Below are 20,143 nucleotides of genomic sequence, written 5' to 3'. Positions count from 1 at the left end.
CTCGGCCTTTTCTCGCTGGAACGGCGAAGGATGAGGGGTGACTTGATAGAGGTTTATAAGATGATCAGAGGAATAGATAGAGTAGACAGTCAGAAACTTTTTCCCCTGGTACAACAGAGTGTTACAAGGGGACATAAATTTAAGGTGAAGGGTGGAAGGTATAGGGGAGATGTCAGGGTTCTTTACCCAGAAAGTGGTGGGGGCATGGAATGCGCTGCCTGAGGGAGTGGTAGAGTCAGATTCATTGGCGACCTTTAAGCGGCATTTGGATAGGTACATGGATGGGTGCTTAATCTAGGATTGAAGTTCGGCACAACATCGTGGGCCGAAGGGCCTGTTCTGTGCTGTATTGTTCTATGTTCTATGTTCTATGTTCTAACGACTGAAGGTCTAGAGTAAAAGTGGGATAATTTCCAGGCAGCTAACACTCCATTGACTTGAAATAGTGAATTTTAAAATAATCCAGATGAAGTTGGAATGTAAGGTATAAGGATACATATTCTGGCGAAATTGACAAATACAATCTTAACAGGTTTACTCTCTTGGATTTATTGATGAAGTATTTTTTAAAAAAAGCCTTACTTACACTCTAGTGAATCACAGATGTTGATTTGATTGAAGAAGCTATTTTCAAATTTGATGTGCCCTCCAACATAAATTATAATTACATAAACATAAACATTGTCAAAATCTGAACTGGTTCCGCGCACAGAGTGCTAGAGTAATTAATGATTTTTATCAAACAGACATTTTTATTGGGCTGATGTAAAGATTATTTCAGTGCAGATAATGATGATGGATAATAACTCAGGGACAAGTAATAACTGTAATTCCAACGACATTGCAGTTTGCACCAGCTGAACAGTTTCAAACATGGTTAAATATTATCTGATTATGGTATAAATGGTCAGTTCACCCATCCCTTTCAAATCTGAGGTTTTCAAATTTTCCAATTTTATGAAAGAGCAGCAAAATTCTGGTCAATAGTTACAGACCTGAACAAAACAAGACCAGTCTCGCTGTGTTCCTAAATCATGATTTGGAGATGCGGGTGTTGGATCAGTCTGAAATGTTTATTTTGATTGAGCCCAGTCCCCCCACAAAGACCTCACTGGCTCTGCAGAGAATTGATTTTAATTTCCACTCCCTGACCCTGCAGTGAAATGGTTTGGTATCCCCCTTGGAAAGACTCCTCTGAGCCCAACCTGAGACCCACTGACTGATTCATGTCCAACACCATCATGTAGCGCCACCTCCCGCCTGTGGAGCAACATTACAGGCAGGAAGGTCCCCGGGTTCCTGCAGCTCACAGCTCATTCTACCCAGTCAGTCCCTCTCTACAATTGAGCTTCTATTTGTTTCTTCTCTCCCCCTCCCTCTTTACCCCAGACTGAGACCGACCCCCATCAGTTTACAGCTGGCAGCAGGCAGGGGGACGGGGTGAAATTATGGGATGGATCTGTCAGTGCCCTTTAATCCCGCAGATTGTCAGCGGGGCGGAGTTTTTCCCGCCGTAACTCAATCCCGGATGGAAGATGGGAAAGACCCTCTCAGTGAAAGTGTGGGTGAAAGTGTGGAGATGGGACATGGTGTCCGCATTGTAAAATGACACCTGTCCCCCCTCATAGTCCAGGAAAACCCCGATCTTCCGGGGATTCACACTCGGGGAGAGGGGGGTCCGAGAGGGGGAGGTGGCGGCAAAATAACGGCATTTGGGTAACAGCCCCACAATCCAGAATCCGGTCTCCGGGCTCGGGATGATCTCCCCTTTTCTCTTCACAGACTCTCGGGCCACTCCCAGATACCACCGGGTCTTCTCCCCCACCTCCACCTCCCAGTAATGTCTCCCTGATGTGAATCCCTCTGATCCCAGGACACCGAGCCAGGGATAAAATCTCTCCGGGGAGTCAGGGAGCGACTGCTCTGTGTCTCCTGGTCTCACACTGGTCCGGTCCTCAGACAGGATGAGCAGGGGATGGGCTGTGCTCGGATCCAGAGTCAGAGAGGCTGGAGCTGGGGGAGAGATCAAATAACACCGTCAGAGAAAGAGAGGGAGGGAGGGTGAGCGAAGGGCGAAGGAAGGGAGGGGTTGAGCGATGGAGGAGGATGGGAGAGAAGGAAAGATAGAGAGAGCCTGGAAAAAGAGAATTTGAACAAGGGAGGAGGAGACAGGGAAAGGGGAGTGAGTGAGGGAGAGTGTGGTGAGTGAGGGAGAGCGGAGGTATGAGGAGGAAGGATGGGAAAGGCCGAGGGATGAGTGAAGGAGATGAGAGGGCTCATTTGGAGGGTTGTGAGTGGGGACATGAAGTGCACAGGAAGAACAGAACCCTAACCCTAATCATAACCCTATCACAGGAGGGAGGGGATGGTTAAAGAGAGGGGGAGAGTGAGGAGATTTGGGATAGAGGGTTGTGAGTGAGGAGAGGTAGGAAAGAGAGGAGGGCTGAGTGAAGGGGCAGTACGAGAGAGAGGTGTGGAGAATGCAGAGGAGCTCAGAAGGTGGTGAGCAATGGGAGGGTTGAGTACTCAGGTGAGAGCGATGGCAAGTTGGAAAATTCAAAAGAAAAGGGGAGAGTGAGGTGATGTGAGGCAGTGGGAATGGGAATAGTGAGGGGAGGCAGGAGTGATGGGCAGCAAGGGAGTGGGGAGACTCAGGGACGGGTAGAGTGAAATTGCACTTGTAAAGGAGAGTTTGGCGAAGTGGGAGGGGAGCATCTGGAGAATGGGAGGAAATGAGGGGAGGTATTTAACCCCAGGGCAGGGAATGGAAGAGTGAAGAAATGGAGTAAGTGATGGAGGAGGGAATGATTGGAATCGGAGTAAGGATATTGGAGAGGGTTGGTGGATTTATGAGGGAAGGGGACTGTTTGGAATGCTGTAGGGGAGAGTGAGTTATACCATAGAATGGAAGGGTGACAACAGGAGGTCTGCAAAATAAGTGGACAGTTGAGGTTTGGAGATCAGGAGGGTGAGTGGGAGTGTTGAGAGGTGGAGATACAGTGAGTGAGGGGAAGAGAGAAAGGGAGGTGGGAGTGAGGAGGAAGGGATGGCTGAGCTGGAGGGGAGAAATACAGGTTCATTTTGGCCATGGGAGGTGAGAGTGAGTGGGAGAGAAGTGTGAGTGGCAAGAAGTGACAGGGTACATAAGGATGTGTTAAGATGAGAGAGAATTAATCCACGTGACGAAGTGAGAGAGTGCAAAGTAAACATTTTTTGGGAATTCTGGAGGTGAGTGAACTGGACGATGACGTGGAGTCTGAGCAGGGGAGAGGAGAGGTAAGATGAGGGGAATGTAGGATGGGGGCTTCAAAGGAAGGACAGAGTTGTGTCTCAGAACTTGAAGAAGTCTGTGTGGAGGAATGTGGAGGAGTTGAGTGAACTTGAGGATGAGGTGAAGGGGAGAGAGGTGGAGGCAAGTGTGAAGGGGAAGAGGAGTTTGAGGAGGCAAGATTAAACGGGGAGGGAGAATCAGGGGTGGGGGAAATCATGGCAGAGTGATAATGGAGAATGGAGTGGAGGGAGAGGGCGAATGTGAGATAGGAGTGAGGGGCAGTGCAAAGAAGAGGGTGAGAGCACAGTGAGGTTGAGAGGAGAGTGCGTGGATTGGGAAGCTGTGCTCGAGAGGATAGTGAGGGAGAGGGAAGAATGAGCTGATGACAGGAGGAGTGATCAGGAGGTGATGTGAGATTGAGGGGAATGGGAGAGCAGGAGGGAGTGAGCGGGCATCGATAGGGAGGTGTGGGCAAGCAGACTGTCAGGGGATGTGGAGTGACTGGGAGAGTGAGTTAGCGGCGAGAGGGAATTGTGAAGGTAGGACAATGAAGGGAGGGTGCGGAGGACTGAATGGTGAACAATCAAGAGGAATGGATGGATGTGGGGAATGTGGAGGTGAGTGGGTTGGAGGGTGGAGAATGCAGTGGGGCCATGGTCTGCCAGGCTAAGGGATGGTTATTGGCAGGTGCAAACCAAGGTCAAGGGGAGAGTGTCCGGGATGGGAAGCTGTGCTAAAGGGGACAGTGAATAAGAGGGAAGAGTGAGTGGAGAGTGAGCAGGACAGCAGAAAGAGAGTGGGAGAATTTGGGGGTGGGTTGGGAGAGTAGGGTCAGAGATGGGAGTGGGGAGTGAGTAGAAGGGAGACAATGAGAGCAGGAGAGAGTGGGGTGGGAGATCAGGAGGGAGTGTTGGTTAGAGGGAGGGTGTGGAGAGTGAAATCCATGGAAGAGAGATGGGAAGGGAGGGTGAGGAGAGTGGGTCCTGTATGGAGATGGAAGGGGGATGCAGTGAGGGATAGGGACAAGGAAACTGAGGAGAGACTGAGGGGGTGAATAAAGAGGTGGACTGTGTGGGAGTTCATGACTGTGGAGGAGGGGAAAATGAGAGGGAAATTGGCAGCAAAGGGGATGGGGAGGGGGAATGTAAATGTGGAGGATGACTCGAATGAGGAGAATCAGGGAGATGGGAGGAGGAAGTGAAAGGGAGATGTGTGGAGGAAGGCATAGAGTGTGGGGGTAAATGAGGGGTGTGACGATATTGCTGCTTAATTAAGGTTAGGTTGTACTTTTTTCTTTAGAGGGGTTGTAAACACAGATTCCGATGACTCTGGTTTGTATATGTTTTCGGGACAAATTGATCATTGATAACAGATACTGCCTCAGGCAAAAGGCTTTCAAGTTTAAAGAAACACTTGTGTAATCGAAGGGGAGTGTCCAGCTCTCTCAAGTCAGCTTAACTCTAGTTTTGGTTTGGTTTGGCAAGCCGTCAGTTTTTTTGACCCTCTTTCTCTCTCTGACATCTCTCCTGAGAGAACCTGGGTTCAAGGTTTCCTTTTTTTTTGCCAAAGAGGTGCTTATGGGGATGTTGCAAGTATTTGCAACAACATCAAAAAGTTGTGATTGAGTCGCTTGGGTTTTTAAATACTTACGTTATTCTGAGGAGATAGGACAACTTCAGGGTGGTAATGGGAGTTATGTGGGTGAGAGAATGGTGGATAGTGTGAGGCCTCAGTGATGTGAGGGGAAGGGGAGTCTTCACAAGGAAGAATTTTAAAAACAAGGAGCATTCTTAAAACAGAGAAAACCTGCAGAATTGCCAGTGACAGAGTGATCTTGGTGTTCTACTGTATGAGACAGAAAATGTTCAATGCAGGAACAGTGAGTAATTAAGAAGGTTAATCTTTTTGCTGAGGTAAGGTGAACATTGCAGTAAAAATGATATCTTTTAGTTATTGAGAGAATCTGCGAGAAGGATCCAAAGAGGTCCTTCTGCAGTTGCACAGGGCCCTGGTGGGACCACACCTGGAATATTGTGCGCAGTTTTGGTCTCCAAATTTGAGGAAAGACATTCTGGCTCTTGAGGGAGTGCACCGTAGGTTCACGAGGTCAATTCGGAATGGCAGGACTATCCTATGCTGAAAGCTTGGAGCAATTGGGCTTGTATATGCTTGAGTTTAGTAGGCTAAGAGGGGACCTGATTGAGATGTATAAGATTGTCAAAGGATGGGACACTGTGGAGGCAGTAAGCATGTTTCGGTTGATGGGTGAATCCTGAACCAGAGGACACAGTTTAAAAATAAAGGGTAGGCCACTTCGAACAGAGTTGAGGAGAAACTTCTTCACCCAGAGAGTGGTGGGTGTATAGAATGCTCTGCCCCAGAAGACTGTGGAGACCAAGTCTCTGGAGACTTTCAAGAAAGAGTTGGATAGAGCTCTTAAGGATAGTGGAATCAAGGGTTATGGGATATGGCAGGAACAGGAGACTGATTGAGGATGATCAGCCATGATCATAATGATTGGTGGTGCTGGCTCGAAGGGCAAAATAGCCTACTCCTGCACCTATTGTCTATTGTCCACTGCTTGAGCCACAGGCTAAAAGAAAGTGAAGTTGACACAGTCCCTGAGGTTGCTCACTGATCTGAGAGTGAAAGCTGGTGGTGATTTTATTGTCAGTGTCACCATCCCTCACTGAAGGGGCATGGATTAGAAGACAAGATGTTCACAGTGTAGGAATTGAACCTCAATTGTTACTGTCAGTCTGTATCATTCGGCAGGTGTCCAGCCAACTGACTTAACCAACCTACATAGCTATAGAATAACACAGCATCAAATGAGGCCCTTCAGCCCATTGTGGTCATCAACGGCCTATCAAATTCTATTCCATTTCCCAGCAGCTAGAGAACTTGGGAAATAAATAGTGATGTCTTGAAAAGGGTTCATATTACAGAAGAGGATGTGCTGTCGAGGTCTTCAATTGTGCAAAACCAGGTAAATTCCCAGGACCAGAAACTAGGGAAGAGATTGCTGGACGCATTGCTGACGTATTTGTACGAACAACAGCCACAGGTGAGGTGCCAGAACTAGAGGTCGGCTAATTTGTTGCCATCATTTTAGAAAGGTTGTAAGGAAAAGCAAGGGAACTATAGAACCAGTGAGCTTCACAGCAGTGGTCGGTAAGTTACTGGAGAGGGTGGGGGACAGGATTTACATGACCCTCTTATTTGATGTCATCAACATGGCTTTGTAAATGAGAAATCCCTTCTTGATTAAAATTTTTGAAGATGTTACTGAAGGGGGGTGATAAACCGCCCCGTGTTTACCGTGGAGCAAGGCCCACATCGGGAGAACCAGCAGTATCCATTTTAAGCCAGCAGAATCCATTTTAAAGCAAACAGTATTCATTTTAAGACAGCAGCTGCCAGCCCGACCACGTGATCGGGAGAAGGGGGCCCAAAGACAGAACCGAATACACACCAGACCAGACACTAGTCATGACTCCAGACAATGGTCATGACTCACAGATCGAAACCCACTTTATAATCTCGTCAAGGTTCCAACTGACACACACCCATAAAGCCTTCCTGGATAACCTCTGCGGTGGAAGGTTAGGGGATCCCATTATAGGTTGAGCCCGATTTTTATTTTGGCGCCATTCCTTGAGTCCGCGGTAGGGTCTGGAAGGCCACCGCGCACGACAAGACGGGAAGTCCTCCAATCCAGCCCGACGAGCGGAGCCTCTGGGCCAAGCTTTCACCAATTGCCTCCGCAGTCCTGGGTGGTGGCCTCTGTGGGATTAGCGCGGTCTGAGTTCAGGCCCCCCCCCCCCCACCCCCACCCCCGCACACGGGTCCCTGGTTCACACCCAGTACTGGCGGGTAGACACGGCCGCTGAATTTCAGACAGTGAGAGAAAGACTCACGGGTTTTTTTTTTAGGTGATGCGCCCTGGTACAGGCCCGCGCCTCGCCCTTTTTATGTCTTTTTTTTTGTTTTTTAGTGGTCTGCGCTCACGCCGTTCCCCCCCCCCCCCCCCCTTGCACATGGGCCCCTGGTTCATGCCCGGTGTTCGCAGGGCACACACGGTCGTTAGGCGTTAGGCAGTGAGAGTGAGACTCACAGTAAACAGGGGTTGCCCGATCGGGTGTAGACACGCACCCCGTTTGTACCTAACCCACACTGCCTTCGTCGACCCGGGGGCTAGGGTCCGATTTCAGGGAGTGGGCTCCCCGACTGGGAGGTGAATAAGTTAGCACCAGTTAAATCTCTTGCGCTCCCACGCTGGTAGTTTTATTATTTCTAAGTCCTCTTTCCATTAAGCCCGCTGCGCCCCCCCCCCCCCTCCCCCCCAACATGGCTGGCTGCGCGGTAGGCGATTTAGAATGGGGGCTAGAAGGCTCCCTGACTCGTTTCATAGCCGACGAGAATAAAAAGGTCATCAAGGCTATGCTCCGATCGGGCTGACGGCCCACCGATCTGCTGGGTACCCAGCGGGAGTAGTGGGTCCACCAGCAAAGGGCTAGATACAAGAAAGCCTGCTTCCTTGGGCTTCAGGCACATGTTAGGCTCGCTAGCAAGGTCCAACTATACGTGCAAGATAAGCAGAAACAGGCCTCAGAACACCTCGAAGCCCAGGTGCTTGCCAACCGTACGATCCTACCGACATTATCTGAGCCTCCAAGCGCCCCGCCGTCCCCTACCTGGGATTGGGAGGGGCTCGTGGACAACACAGACCCCCAGGAATCACACGCGAACCTAGCTCGCACCGCCCCGGTTAAAGTTGACTGTACCCCCAGAGGTGGGGAGAAGGGGAGACCAGCGTCCCAAACCCACAACCCCCGCCTTAAAATGACATATGCCTCCTTAATTCCGGGTGATAGCATGAAACTCCTGGACAGGCTCCCCACCCTCAAGACCCGCCACAATAACGCTGAATTTTGGCAGCGTCTTAGGGGGATGCAGATCTGCCACAACCTCCACAATAGGGACGTGGCCGGTCTGGTCCGGACCAAACTCCCAGAGAACCTGTGGTCCAGGCTCCGACCTGCGTACCAGAATGGGTCCTGGTGCGCCGAAGTCAGCGACAGCCGTCGCGAGCAGGAGGCCGTCCTTGCGGACTTTAAGGCCGATGTCAGCGAGGCTCTTGGCCACATGCCGGTCGACTGGAACACCATTGTGGCCGTCACCCAGAAACCCGGCAAGGGTGCTCAGGAATATGGGGCCCGTAAGTTCGAGGCCTTCCAGGCGCATAGTGGGATCCCCAATGCTGACCGGCAGAACCCCGCATTTATCCAACTATATAAGGACGGGTTAGGCCCCACACACCAGGCTGTCCTCCGGACAGGCCTGGTACCCTACATCTCTTTCACGGAGCTCGAGAATTGGGCCATGTCCCTCTATAACCAAGCCCCGGCCACCGTTGCGGCACTTTCAACACCAGGGCCGCTCGTTTGCTACCGCTGCAAACAGACGGGTCACGATAAGTTTAACTGCCCGCTCTCCTTCCGACGCCTCGGAGACCCCGACTTGGGAGGGGGCAGCCCCGGCCAGGCCAGGGACAACCCGGGTCAGCAACGGGGCCGTTCCCCACTGCGGCATGCACACCGTCGGCGTCCCTCGCACCCCAGCGAAGAGGTAACCCCCAAGCAGGGAACCAACAGCGACTCACGGCCGCAAAAACCCCACAAACCCCGCAGCCGTAGCCCGAAGCTTTCCCCCCCGCCAACTGGGATCAGCTCAGTCGCGGACAGCTGCTTGAGCTCTTCCAGCTACTGGCCCGGCGTAAGGATTGAGTAGTGTCAGCCCACGCCGAGGGAGCCGACCCCCGTATCTGGGCTTCTGCATCGCTTGGGGCCGCCAATGCAACATTTTGATAGATACGGGGGCGTCAGTCTCCCTCACCGACCTCGACCTCCCTTCCACCCATCACTCCATTTCCATCACGGGGATGGGGGGAAGCTCGGTGGTGGTCCGCCGTAGCGAGGCCACCCTTCTGGAGATCGATGACATTCTACTCCCCGTCCACTTCTGGGTTTGCACAAACTCGAAAGGGACAATCCTGGGCATTGACCTCCTGGGCGAACTGGGAGCGTTCCACCGGCGCCTCCTATGGACGTCCTGCAAAACCCATAAAAGCACCCTTGAGGGTAGATGGATCCCCACCAGATCGGTCGCTGCACTCACGCCCTGCGTCCCTATCACCCGGGACTGGACCGGAGACGGTGCCTTCGGAACAGTCTGCCAGTTGGTCCTGGAGGTCTGGGCCACAAGCAAGCAGGACTGCGGCCTTGTCTGTTCCCTTCCTGAGCGGCTTCTCGGAGCTGTACACCCCCCGCAACGACAGTACCCGATCAAACCCGAGGCGCTGCGCGCCATAGAGATCATTGTGGCCGAACTCACCGGCCGTGGTGTCTTCCGACCCGCGGTGTCCACTACCAACTCCCCCATATGGCCAGTCCGTAAGCCGGATGGGATCTATCGGCTCACCATCGATTATACGGCACTCAACCGGGTCACACCCAAAGAGCACCCCATTGTTGCCAGCCCGTACACCATCTGTAACGGCCTAGAGCCTTCCCACCGGATCTTTACGGTCCTGGACGTGGCAAACGGCTTCTGGTCCATCCCGCTGCACCGTGACTCTCAGGACAAGTTTGCCTTCTCGCTGCGAGACAGGCAATACACATGGACCCGGCTGTCACAAGGCTTTCACAACAGCCCCATCATTTTCCACAGGGTCGTGAGTCGGACCCTCGAGGAATGCGACCTATCCCCTTTCTCTAGCACCCTCTTGCAGTACGTGGACAACCTCCTGATCGCATCCACAGACGCGCGCTCCCACGTGGGAGCCCTGACCACCGTCCTGCGCACCCTCACCCAGGCAGGTTTTAAAACCAGCCCCACAAAGGCCCAGATCGGCCTGGCCACAGTCCGATACCTGGGCCACGACATTAGCCAGGGCAGCAAGACCCTGCCTCCCGATCGTAAGTCGGCCATCGCCGACATGCCACGGCCGGACACGCTCAGGGGTATCCGCCGCGTTATGGGCCTTTTCAACTAGAGCCGTGTCTTCATAGTGCATTTCGCCACCATCGCGGAGCCCATCCAGCGCCTGGTAAAGGGGGGTAGGCCCGGGGCAGAGAGGCTGGAGTGGGGCCCCGAGCAAGACGATGCCTACTCCAAGCTAAAAGCTCACCTCCTCAGTGCCCCGGCCCTGCGCCTTCCTGATCTCTCTAAGCCCTTTCATGTCTTTTATAGCCTGGAAGGGTGGTTCAAAAGCGCCGTGGTCACCCAACTCTCCGGGGACCGCATGAAGCCCGTAGGGTACTACTCTACTAAGGAGTCCCCAGTCGTGAGGGGGATGCACCGCTGCGTGGCTGCACTTGACTGCGCCGCGTGGGCGGTCCGTGTGTGCGAGCCGGTCACCATGTCCGGTCAGATCATCCTGCACACGGGACACGCTATAGTGGAGCTCCTGAATACAGGATGCCTCCGAACCGTCTCTGACGCCCGTAGGGCAACCTGGGAGGCATTCCTCCTCCCCCGGGACCAATCCATTAGAATAGTTAGGGACACGGGTAAGAACCCCGCGGACGGGGTTATAACTGTAGGGGAACCCCACCACTGCCAGGCCGTCATGGATTCGGCTGAGTGGGAATACGTTGCCAATAGTCCGATCTCGGACCCCGACCTGGTCCTATACGTTGACGGCTCACGCTGGTTGGTTGAGGGGTCCTACCGGACGGGTTGGGCAGTGGTCGACGACATGGGGGCCACCCGAGAACAGGGGACATTAGACGGCGATACCTCAGCCCAAGTCTCGGAGCTGGTCGCCCTCATGGCAGCGCTCCGCATGGGGGCGGGCAAGCGGGTCAATATTTTCACCGATAGCCAGTACGCTTTTGGGGTAGTCCATGACTACATGACAGCATGGAGCCGCTGGGGTTTCGTCACGGCCGGCGGCGGCGGCCAAATAAAACACGAGAACACCGTCCATGACTTAGTGGCAACAGCGCGCCTTCCCCTGCTCGCAGCCATTGTAAAGATCAAGGCGCACCAGCGGGCCACCACGGCCGAACAGTTAGGGAACCATTGGGCTGAGCAGGCCGCCAAAGCCGACGCAGGTGCCCCTCCGCCCCACCGTACGCGCTGCGCCTGTGAATGAAGTCCGGGAGGCTCACGTCCTGGACGTCCAAAATGGCGCTCAGCCCGAGGAAAGGGAGGACTGGAGGGCAAGGGGCGCCCGATGGGGTGTAGCGCCGCGACGGCAAGGTAGTGGCCCCCGCGGCCATCAGGACTACCCTGATACGTTTACATCACGAGCCCGACCACGCAGGCCGGGAGGGGACCCTCGAGAGGCTGCAGACCGACTGGTGGTGGCCCGGACTTGGCCACGACGTGGCCAAGCACTGCCGCCGGTGCATTATCTGCGCCCAACATAACCCAGGGAGGCCCTTGCGCATTCCTATGGTCCACCAACCACCGCCCAAGGGGCCCTGGGAGAACCTCCAGGTCGACTTCACAGGATCCTTGCCCGCCAGCCGCGGCAAGAAGTACTGCCTGGTCATAGTCGACCACTTCACACGCTGGGTAGAGGCTTTCCCGACACGACACTGCACATCAGCCACTGTGGCCAGAATCCTGGCATTCGACATCTTTCCGCGATGGGGGGTCCCCCTCCAGATTGGCTCAGACCAGGGAACACATTTCACGGGACGCGCGATGAAACTGGCCTGCCGCCTCCTGGGTATCAGGCAACGCTTCCATGTTCCCTTCCACCCCCAGAGTTCGGGCGTTGTCAAATGCATGAACCAGACCCTCAAAGTGGCGATCGCGAAAGCGATCGCCGAGACCGGTCAGGGCTGGGTGGACGTCCTGCCCTGCATTCTGATGCGCCTCAGATCCACCCCGGGCCATTCCACTGCCCTCACTCCCTTCGAACTCAAGATGGGCAGGGCCATGCGACTACCCGAGACAGTCATCGAAGGGGGTGAGGACATGGCCCCACTTAGGGATGGGATGGCCCATTACATCAGACAGCTAGACACACAGTTGCAGGCCCTCAGACAGACCGCCCACGATCAACAGGACATCAGGGACCAAACGAAACAGCAGCAACAGCCGCCTCCCCAACCCCTCCTGGGCATTGGGGACAAAGTCTTGGTCCGGGCCACCCCCGACCGGCCCGGCTTCACCCCTCGGTGGCTGGGGCCACACGAGATCATCCTCACCAGCAACACCTGCGCCTGCATCGATATGAAGGGGAAGGGCAGGTGGAAACATTGGTCCCAACTTAAACCTTTCCCCCAGGGCCCGACTGGACGGACGACAAAGACTTAGTCTGTGGTCCCCGTCCCTAACCACACGGGGCCAATGTGTGGAGTGGCCGGAACATCGGCCCAGCCACCTGACTGGCAGCCACCACCAACTTATTCTCCCCGCTCACTAGCACTCCCCTGACAAGCCTGACGAGATTTTAACATTTTCTCCCCTTACAGCAACAGTGGTCCGGGGGAGGGGGCCGCAGAACACATGTACGTTTACTGATCATACACCCTGATGAGGATGTCTCTCTCTCTCTCTCTCTCTCTCTCTCCCTTTCTCTTTTCTTTCACAGATCATGTCTCACTGGTGCACCATCCTCCACATCCTCCTCTTCGCCATAGGACTTGTACCCTATTCCTCTAGAGCTTCAGACAACTTCTACCGCCATGGCATTGCCTTCAACTCATCCAGTGCCATCCGCATCCCTGCGAGGGATAAGCCGGACGAGGTCGACACATTTTTTAACACCTGGCTGGAGGTCCTCCCAGACTTACAGACAATCTGCCTACTCTGCACATCGGAGCGCGACCCACGACCAACCTGCCTATAATGTGCAGAGGCTATGGACCTGGGGGGGGTGCATGTTCGGAATGATGTGCGTTATGCCAGACGACCTCACTTTGGCCCCGGCCTTCGACGCGTTCGCGATACGGGACCTGTCCATTTGCGGTTACTATGAACCGACCAATGCCGCCGTGATTTCTCTGTATTTGTGGTTCTCGTCCCTCCCCCAACCACACCACCCACGACCACGACTCCCAAGATACAACCGTACCCCTCTCTGAGGCCGGGGCCCACGGGTGGACTGGTATTATGGGAGGAGGGGGAAGTCCTTTATGATAACGTCTGACACGAGGTCGTGCCCGTGCTGGTCAATATATCGGGCATCCGGGTACCGGAATATTGCACAGCACAGGTACGCAGCCTATGCGCCATGATGGGAACAGAGGTGATAGAGAGGGCTATAGATGCCATGGGGGCAACCCACTATCGAACCGACCCATACACAACACACAACGACACAGACGGGACATTATCAGTGACGCCCTCACAGGACTCAACACAGGAACATCCGTGGTAAACTCCCTAGATATCCAGGGCCTTAACGAGAAAATCGAACAGCTAAAAGGGGTGATGAGAGACCTGTTAGCGAGATCCCTCACACACCAGGCAGAACAGGCATTTCTGGGGGAAGAGGGAGCACACCTTCAGCTCGACGGCATTGTAGCCCTGGAGACACATGCCCACACCATCAACCGCCTTATTGATCGGGAAAGGGAGAATACGGCTCACATTCAGGAGGGGCAGCTGTGTCATGCATATGGCCTGTGGATGGTAGCCCAGATCCGACACAACCTGGATCAGATACAAAGGGGGGAGGTGCCCGACTGGATCGATAACACCAAACTGGCCTCACTCGCAGGACACTCCGGGCCACTTGATAGCCGGACCCTGAAGGAAATGACCCGTGTGTACCCGGTGATTACCGACTGTGGGGTTAGTGAGGCAACGGGAGTCGGGATGATTCTCCTGATCCCAGTGGTCACCCCGGGGTCTGGGCCACGTCCCCTGTTCCACATCGAAAACATTGGAGTAATACGGGAAAAAGCCTCCCTCAAATATATTTTGGCACATGACACAGCCATCTCCCGAGACAGCGTTGTGTATGGGGTGCCACTTGCAGGCTGCAAACGGCAAGGGGCAATCACAATCTGCCCCCACCCCTTATGGCAGAGTGAAACAGCGGAATGCGGGTTCAACCGTACACAGGGCTGCACCCTTGCGATCGAACCCACGGGCCCCCTCTTCACTAGGGCAGGCTATGGTGGCAGGGGACAGTATTGTGTCTCTACCCTTCAAGGGCAATAATTCTAGTCTCAGAGCTCTATCATGACCTAGACCCCTACCCCACACTCCAGGTTTTGTTTTCACTGCCATTACACTCTGCCTATTATTTGGCACTAACAGTCTCTATCACCAGGTATTCACTCTCCTAACCTAATCGTTATCCACTCTTTTGTCTTTCTAACTGTACTTCTCTCTGTTTGGGACTATCCCCACCTACCATTTCCTCCTTTCCTCCTCCCCCACTGTACCTTCTGCATATAAACCGACTTTTGCCAGCAACTATCAACTTTGAGGAAAGATCACTCAATCTGAAAGGTTAATTCTGATTTGTCTCCACAGATGCTGGCAGACCTGGGGAGCTTTCCAAGGAATTTTTATTGTTTCTCTCACAACCCCCTTTAGATAAGTGCCTGTTAACACTGGCTCTTAAATGTCTACATGCCTTTTGATATTATGATAAAAACCGTTCCTCCAATGTCACACACCAAATGGAGCCAGCCCAGTCTCCCCTAGAAATCCTGTTTCCGTACTCTATTCCTCTGGTTCGACAGAACCCTTCACTGGGTAAAAACAAAGACTGCAGATGCTGGAAACCAGAATCTAGATTAGAGTGGTGCTGGAAAAGCAAAGGAGGTCAGGCAGTATCTGAGCAGCAGGAAAATCAACGTTTCTGGCAAAAGCCCTTCATCAGGAACAGATGATGAAGGGCTATTTCTGATGAAGGGCTTTTGCCCGAAACGTCGATTTTCCTGCAACTCGGATGCTGCTTGACCTGCTGTATCTTTCCAGTACCACTCTAATCCAGAACCCTTCACTGCTCTGACACACAGAGCTGATGGCTTCAGACATTTATCCAAATGGACCCACAGAAAATACAATGTTTCCAGGGCGAGTCTCCCAGAATTAACAACTAGTGATGTGAGAATGTCAACTGGGGCCTTCGAGACCCTACATAACTGGATCTACCATCAGGAAAATGAATACACATGTTTACCTGGGTGAATGGCGTGTAAAATTTCTCTCCAGAGTGTGTACTGTAAAGGGTCAGTGAGCTGTCCGAGAGACAGAGAGCCATCAGCAGCTGAGAGTATCTTTATCTCATCACTAATCCTGTAAACATTAAACAGATGACATCATAAACTCTGCGTTGTTCGAATATTTATGAAAACATTTAAATACTCAAGCGTTCCACATTTTTCATGTTTGAGTCAATGGGATAGAAAGGGAAATGTTCATCTTATTTTTGTAACTGGTCCAACAAGAATTCGATAATGCAAGGGCAAGGATTGGAAACACCCAGATCCAGAGAAAGGCCCATGTCCTGATAACAGATTAGGTACTGAGACATCACACACCGCAGGAGATAATATACGTTACCTCCATCCCCTTGCCGTATTATAAACAGAGCTTGTGGAACAGAGACAAAAAACCGGAAACATCTAAAAGCCTCATATCCAACTGTGTAATACGTGGGTCCCACAACCCTCCGAGAATCCTGCTCCTCTCCTTCCAGCATCCTGACCATCTCCGGTTTTAGTCTCTCCCCCCCGCCCCCACCACCCCCCCCCCCCCCCCCCCAATTGGAGGTTGGACCTTCAGCTGTCCAGACCCTCAGCTCTGGAATTCCCTCCCTGAACCTCTCCATCTTTCTATTCCTCTTTCCTCCTTTATGATCCGCTAAAACCAACAGCAATCACCTAGATTAATAGCTCAGTGACACTTTTCTATACTTTCCAACTCTCATGCAAAGTACTCAGAACATTACATTACACTAATTAAAGTTTTTTTTTCATTTTGCATTTATTGTTCCCTTTATAAAGGCTACCGTGCGAGTTAGTGCTGTACAAAGTGAAACAAAAATGATTCCACCTTTCAACTCTGACTGTCTCGGGCTGGTCAGGATCCATGCAGGGACAGGGATGGCCATTCCCTGGAAACATGGGCCATGTGTCTCTCACAGGGTCAGGGGGAATGTCACAGTCACACAAACAGTCACAAAAATCAGGGCAGTGATCACTTCCAGCCTCGGAACCAGGTTGTATTTACAGGCATCTTGTCATTGTTTACAATGCTGCAGAACAGTTTCATAAAATCTAATACTGTTTAAAACTTGTAACAGTCTTCTTCTTATAAAAAAAAACACGTGTGTGAACCATAACCGGAGTTACTGTTATACGATGAATCACCCTTTAAAGCGGCACCATTAACCAGGAAATAACCCCATAATAACCCGTCCCTGAGTTATTGAGCAAACTGTGCAGAGTTTCAGTAAAGAGCATGTCCTACCTTCTCTTCCGACAAGCTTCCTCCTGAAAGAAATGAATCACAAACAGTGAGGATGGCAGTAACAGATTTCAGGAGGAGACAGACACGCTGCTGAAATGAGCAGACACAACACGGAAGTGTAAAAGTGATACATTTAGGAAGGAAGATTGAGGAGGTTGTAAAATAAACTGGAACTAGCCATCAGTCCCACTCACAGATAGTGACTCCCATTATACCAGTCACACCCACATACTCTCCACATGGAACTGGAACAGGATTACAATGGGAGTTCCAGGAGGTAATTAAAATTGGGAAACACGGAGATAATAACAAAAAAAATTACTGGAAAATCTCAGCAGGTTTGGAAAAATCTGTGGAAAGAAATCAGAGTGAACGTTTCGGGAGCATTGACCCTTCTTCAGTGCCAACAGCAGAAAGCCAGTGTGCTTCCAAGTAAACCTGTGGGACTATAACCTGGTGTTGTGTGATTTTTAACTTTGAACAGCAGAACCGTCCGGACAGTCACAAGGTCAGTTCACTTTTTTACATGACATTCCATATTATTTTTACAGTTGTCATCATGTCCGAAATAACCTGCAATATATTCTCTCACCTTCAGAAAGATCAATTCGTCTTTTTGCTCCATCTGTTTCTGCAACTTTAAGAGTTTCTCCTCAATGGAATTTAAATTCTCCTGAATCTCTCGAAGGTTTTTCTCCATTGGTTCTACAACCCTCTCCTCTTCTTCCCTGAGATCTCTGAGTAAACGCTGCTCTTTCTCAGTGAGAATCTGGTGCATTTTAGTGAACTCGGATGTGATGTGGGTCTGCAGACTGCTCGCCCGTTCCTACCAAATGAAATGTGAAACCTCATTAACGTCCCTCGATAAAGGAAACAAAACTAACCGAGATCCCAGAAAATCAGCACAGGGAGAGCTCACCCTCACTTTGGAAATCTTCCGTTTCTGGGTCAGTTCTGTTTGTCGAACCGCCGATTTCTTCTCAGTGAGAGAATCTAAGGAAGATTTCAGCTTATCCTGTAATTGGGAAAGAAAGAAATTGAAGAATAGATGTGTTAGGTTAGGTATGGGATCAGGGATATGTGATGAAACGTGCACTTTACAAAATATTCTCTCTTTTACCTTGGAGATTTCAACAGCTTCGTTGATCGGCAGGAAGTTGTGACTTTTGTGTTCCCGCGAATCTCTACAAATCAGACAGATCAATTTCTTGTCAGTTTCACAGAACAGTTTCAGATCTTCCTGATGTTTCTCACAGTGAGGTTTACTTTCCTTCTCTTTCGGATCCAGCTTTAAGTTTCGAGCCTCCTCGGCCAAATTCGCTAAGGCCCGATTCACCCTGAGGTTTCTTTCCGGAAATTCCTCTCTACATGCCGGGCAGGAGTTTATCTCCTTCTTTTCCCAACTCTGGGTGATACAGGAGCGGCAGAAGTTGTGTCCACAATCCAGTGTAACCGGATCGGTGAAGAAATCCAGACAAATGGGACAAATTGTCTGATCTATCAAACTCTGGAGCTGCTGTTTGGAAGCCATGATCGATCTCAGCACTTCCTGATTCAAACCACTTTCAGTTTCAATGTGACTGCGCTGGTGAACACATTCAGTTCAACCACTTACCAATGGATTTCTCGGCAATTGTCAGAGAAGAGTAATGAGTAACTATGTTTAATGAAGGTTTTGACCTGGGAGCAAGTGAAAAACAATATTTCGAAGGAGAAACAGGTTTAGGACGCTGACAGGGTTTTGACCCCATCCCAGGAGGGTGAAGGTGCCTGGAGTTGCCTTTAGTGGAGGGACAATGAGACAGAGGGAGGCCGGACGGAGGCACAAGCAGGGCTCATCCTCTAGATGTTCACTCAATGCACAAAAAGCTGGAAGGTTTAGCTTTATGAATCTGCATCTTGTTTCCGCCTGCAGATTTATTTTTATTTCAAAAATTTACTTCATTTATTAAAAAAAATACATGCACAATCTCTTTAGCCGTTCGAGTCTGTACAGTCTTTGGAGAACAAAGACTTTCCCAATAGTTCCAACAAACAAACCATGGAGTTTCTTACGTGTGCAATATGCTGTTTACTGGAGGGACCAGGAGGGTCGGATAATTGAATGAACCCTATTTTAGTTTGGCCAAAAGATAGATTCATTGGGATGTACAGCACGGAAACAACCCCTTCAGTCCAACTTGTGCATGCTGACCAGACATTTTAAATAAATATAGTGCAATTTGTTAGCACTTGACCTAAATTCCTCTAACCCTTTCAATTCATAAACCCATCCAGGTACCTTTTCAATGTTGTAATTGTCCAATCTGCACCATTTCCTTGAACAGCTCATTACATCCATGCACCTCCACACACATCATTTATTGCATCCGCTCCACCTGATGTGGCCTCCTTTACATTGGGGAGACAGGCTGCCTACTTGAGGAACGTTTCAGAGAACACCTCTGGGACACCCGGACCACCCAACCCAACCACCCCGTAGCCCAACACTTCAACTCCCCCTCCCACTCCACCAAGGACATGCAGGTCCTTGGACTTCTCCATCGCCAGACCATGGCAACACGACGGTTGGAGGAAGAGCGCCTCATCTTCTGCCTGGGAACCCTCCAACCGCAAGGGAAGAACTCAGATTTCTCCAGTTTCCTCATTTCCCCTCTCCCACCTTGTCTCAGTCAAATCCCTCGAACTCAGCACCACCTTCCTAACCTGCAATCTTCTTCCTGACCGCTCCGCCCCCCACCCCACTCCGGCCTATCACCCTCACCTTGACCTCCCTCCACCTATCGCATTCCCAATGCCCCTCCCCAAGTTCCTCCTCCCTACCTTTTATCTTAGCCTGCTGGACACACTTTCCTCATTCCTGAAGAAGGGCTTATGCCTAAAATGTCGATTCTCCTGTTCCTTGGATGCTGCCTGACCTGCTGCGCTTTTCCAGCAACACATTTTCAGCTCTGATCTCCAGCATCTGCAGTCCTCACTTTCTCCTGAACAACGTCCTCCGCAACCACAACATGACCTCCCAACTCCTATATTCAATGTATTTACCAATAAAGGCAAGCATACCAAACGGCCCCTTCACTATCCTGTCTACCTGTGACTCCACCCTCAAGGAAATATGAACCTGCAATCCAAGGTCTCCTTGTTCAGTAACACTCCCCAGGACCTTACTATTGAGTGTACAAGTCCTGGCCTGGTTTGCCTTTCCAAATTGCAGCCCCTCACGTTTATCTAAATTAAGTTACATCTGCCGCCTCTCGGCCCGTTGGCCTTCTATGCATATATGGGGTGACATTAATGCCCCGAATAATTGAACGTTAACATTCCTACTTTGATGAAGCACTGCAGATGTGGTAATCTGAAATAAAAACCGAAATTGCTGGTGAAACTCAGCAGGACTGGCTGAATCTGTGAAGACAG

The 20,143-nt window shown here is 51.4% G+C and overlaps 1 protein-coding gene across 1 annotated transcript; it reads right to left on the bottom strand.

Annotated features, from left to right (window-relative positions):
- Positions 1-652: 652 nt before the first annotated feature.
- Positions 653-18,311, bottom strand: LOC140455320 (zinc-binding protein A33-like). Its single transcript, XM_072550101.1, has 6 exons — positions 17,847-18,311; positions 17,646-17,741; positions 17,319-17,552; positions 16,727-16,749; positions 15,435-15,550; positions 653-2,013 (listed from the first exon to the last, which is right to left on the bottom strand). The coding sequence occupies exons 1-6, from the start codon at positions 18,255-18,257 to the stop codon at positions 1,463-1,465; spliced, it is 1,431 nt and encodes a 476-aa protein (XP_072406202.1). The 5' UTR covers positions 18,258-18,311; the 3' UTR covers positions 653-1,462.
- Between the last annotated feature and the right edge of the window lie 1,832 nt (positions 18,312-20,143).

Source organism: Chiloscyllium punctatum, chromosome 30 (genome assembly GCF_047496795.1).
Source record: "Chiloscyllium punctatum isolate Juve2018m chromosome 30, sChiPun1.3, whole genome shotgun sequence".
NCBI lineage: Eukaryota > Metazoa > Chordata > Chondrichthyes > Orectolobiformes > Hemiscylliidae > Chiloscyllium > Chiloscyllium punctatum.
Note: the sequence above shows the minus strand (reverse complement) of the source record. Positions and strands in the feature narration are given on the sequence as shown.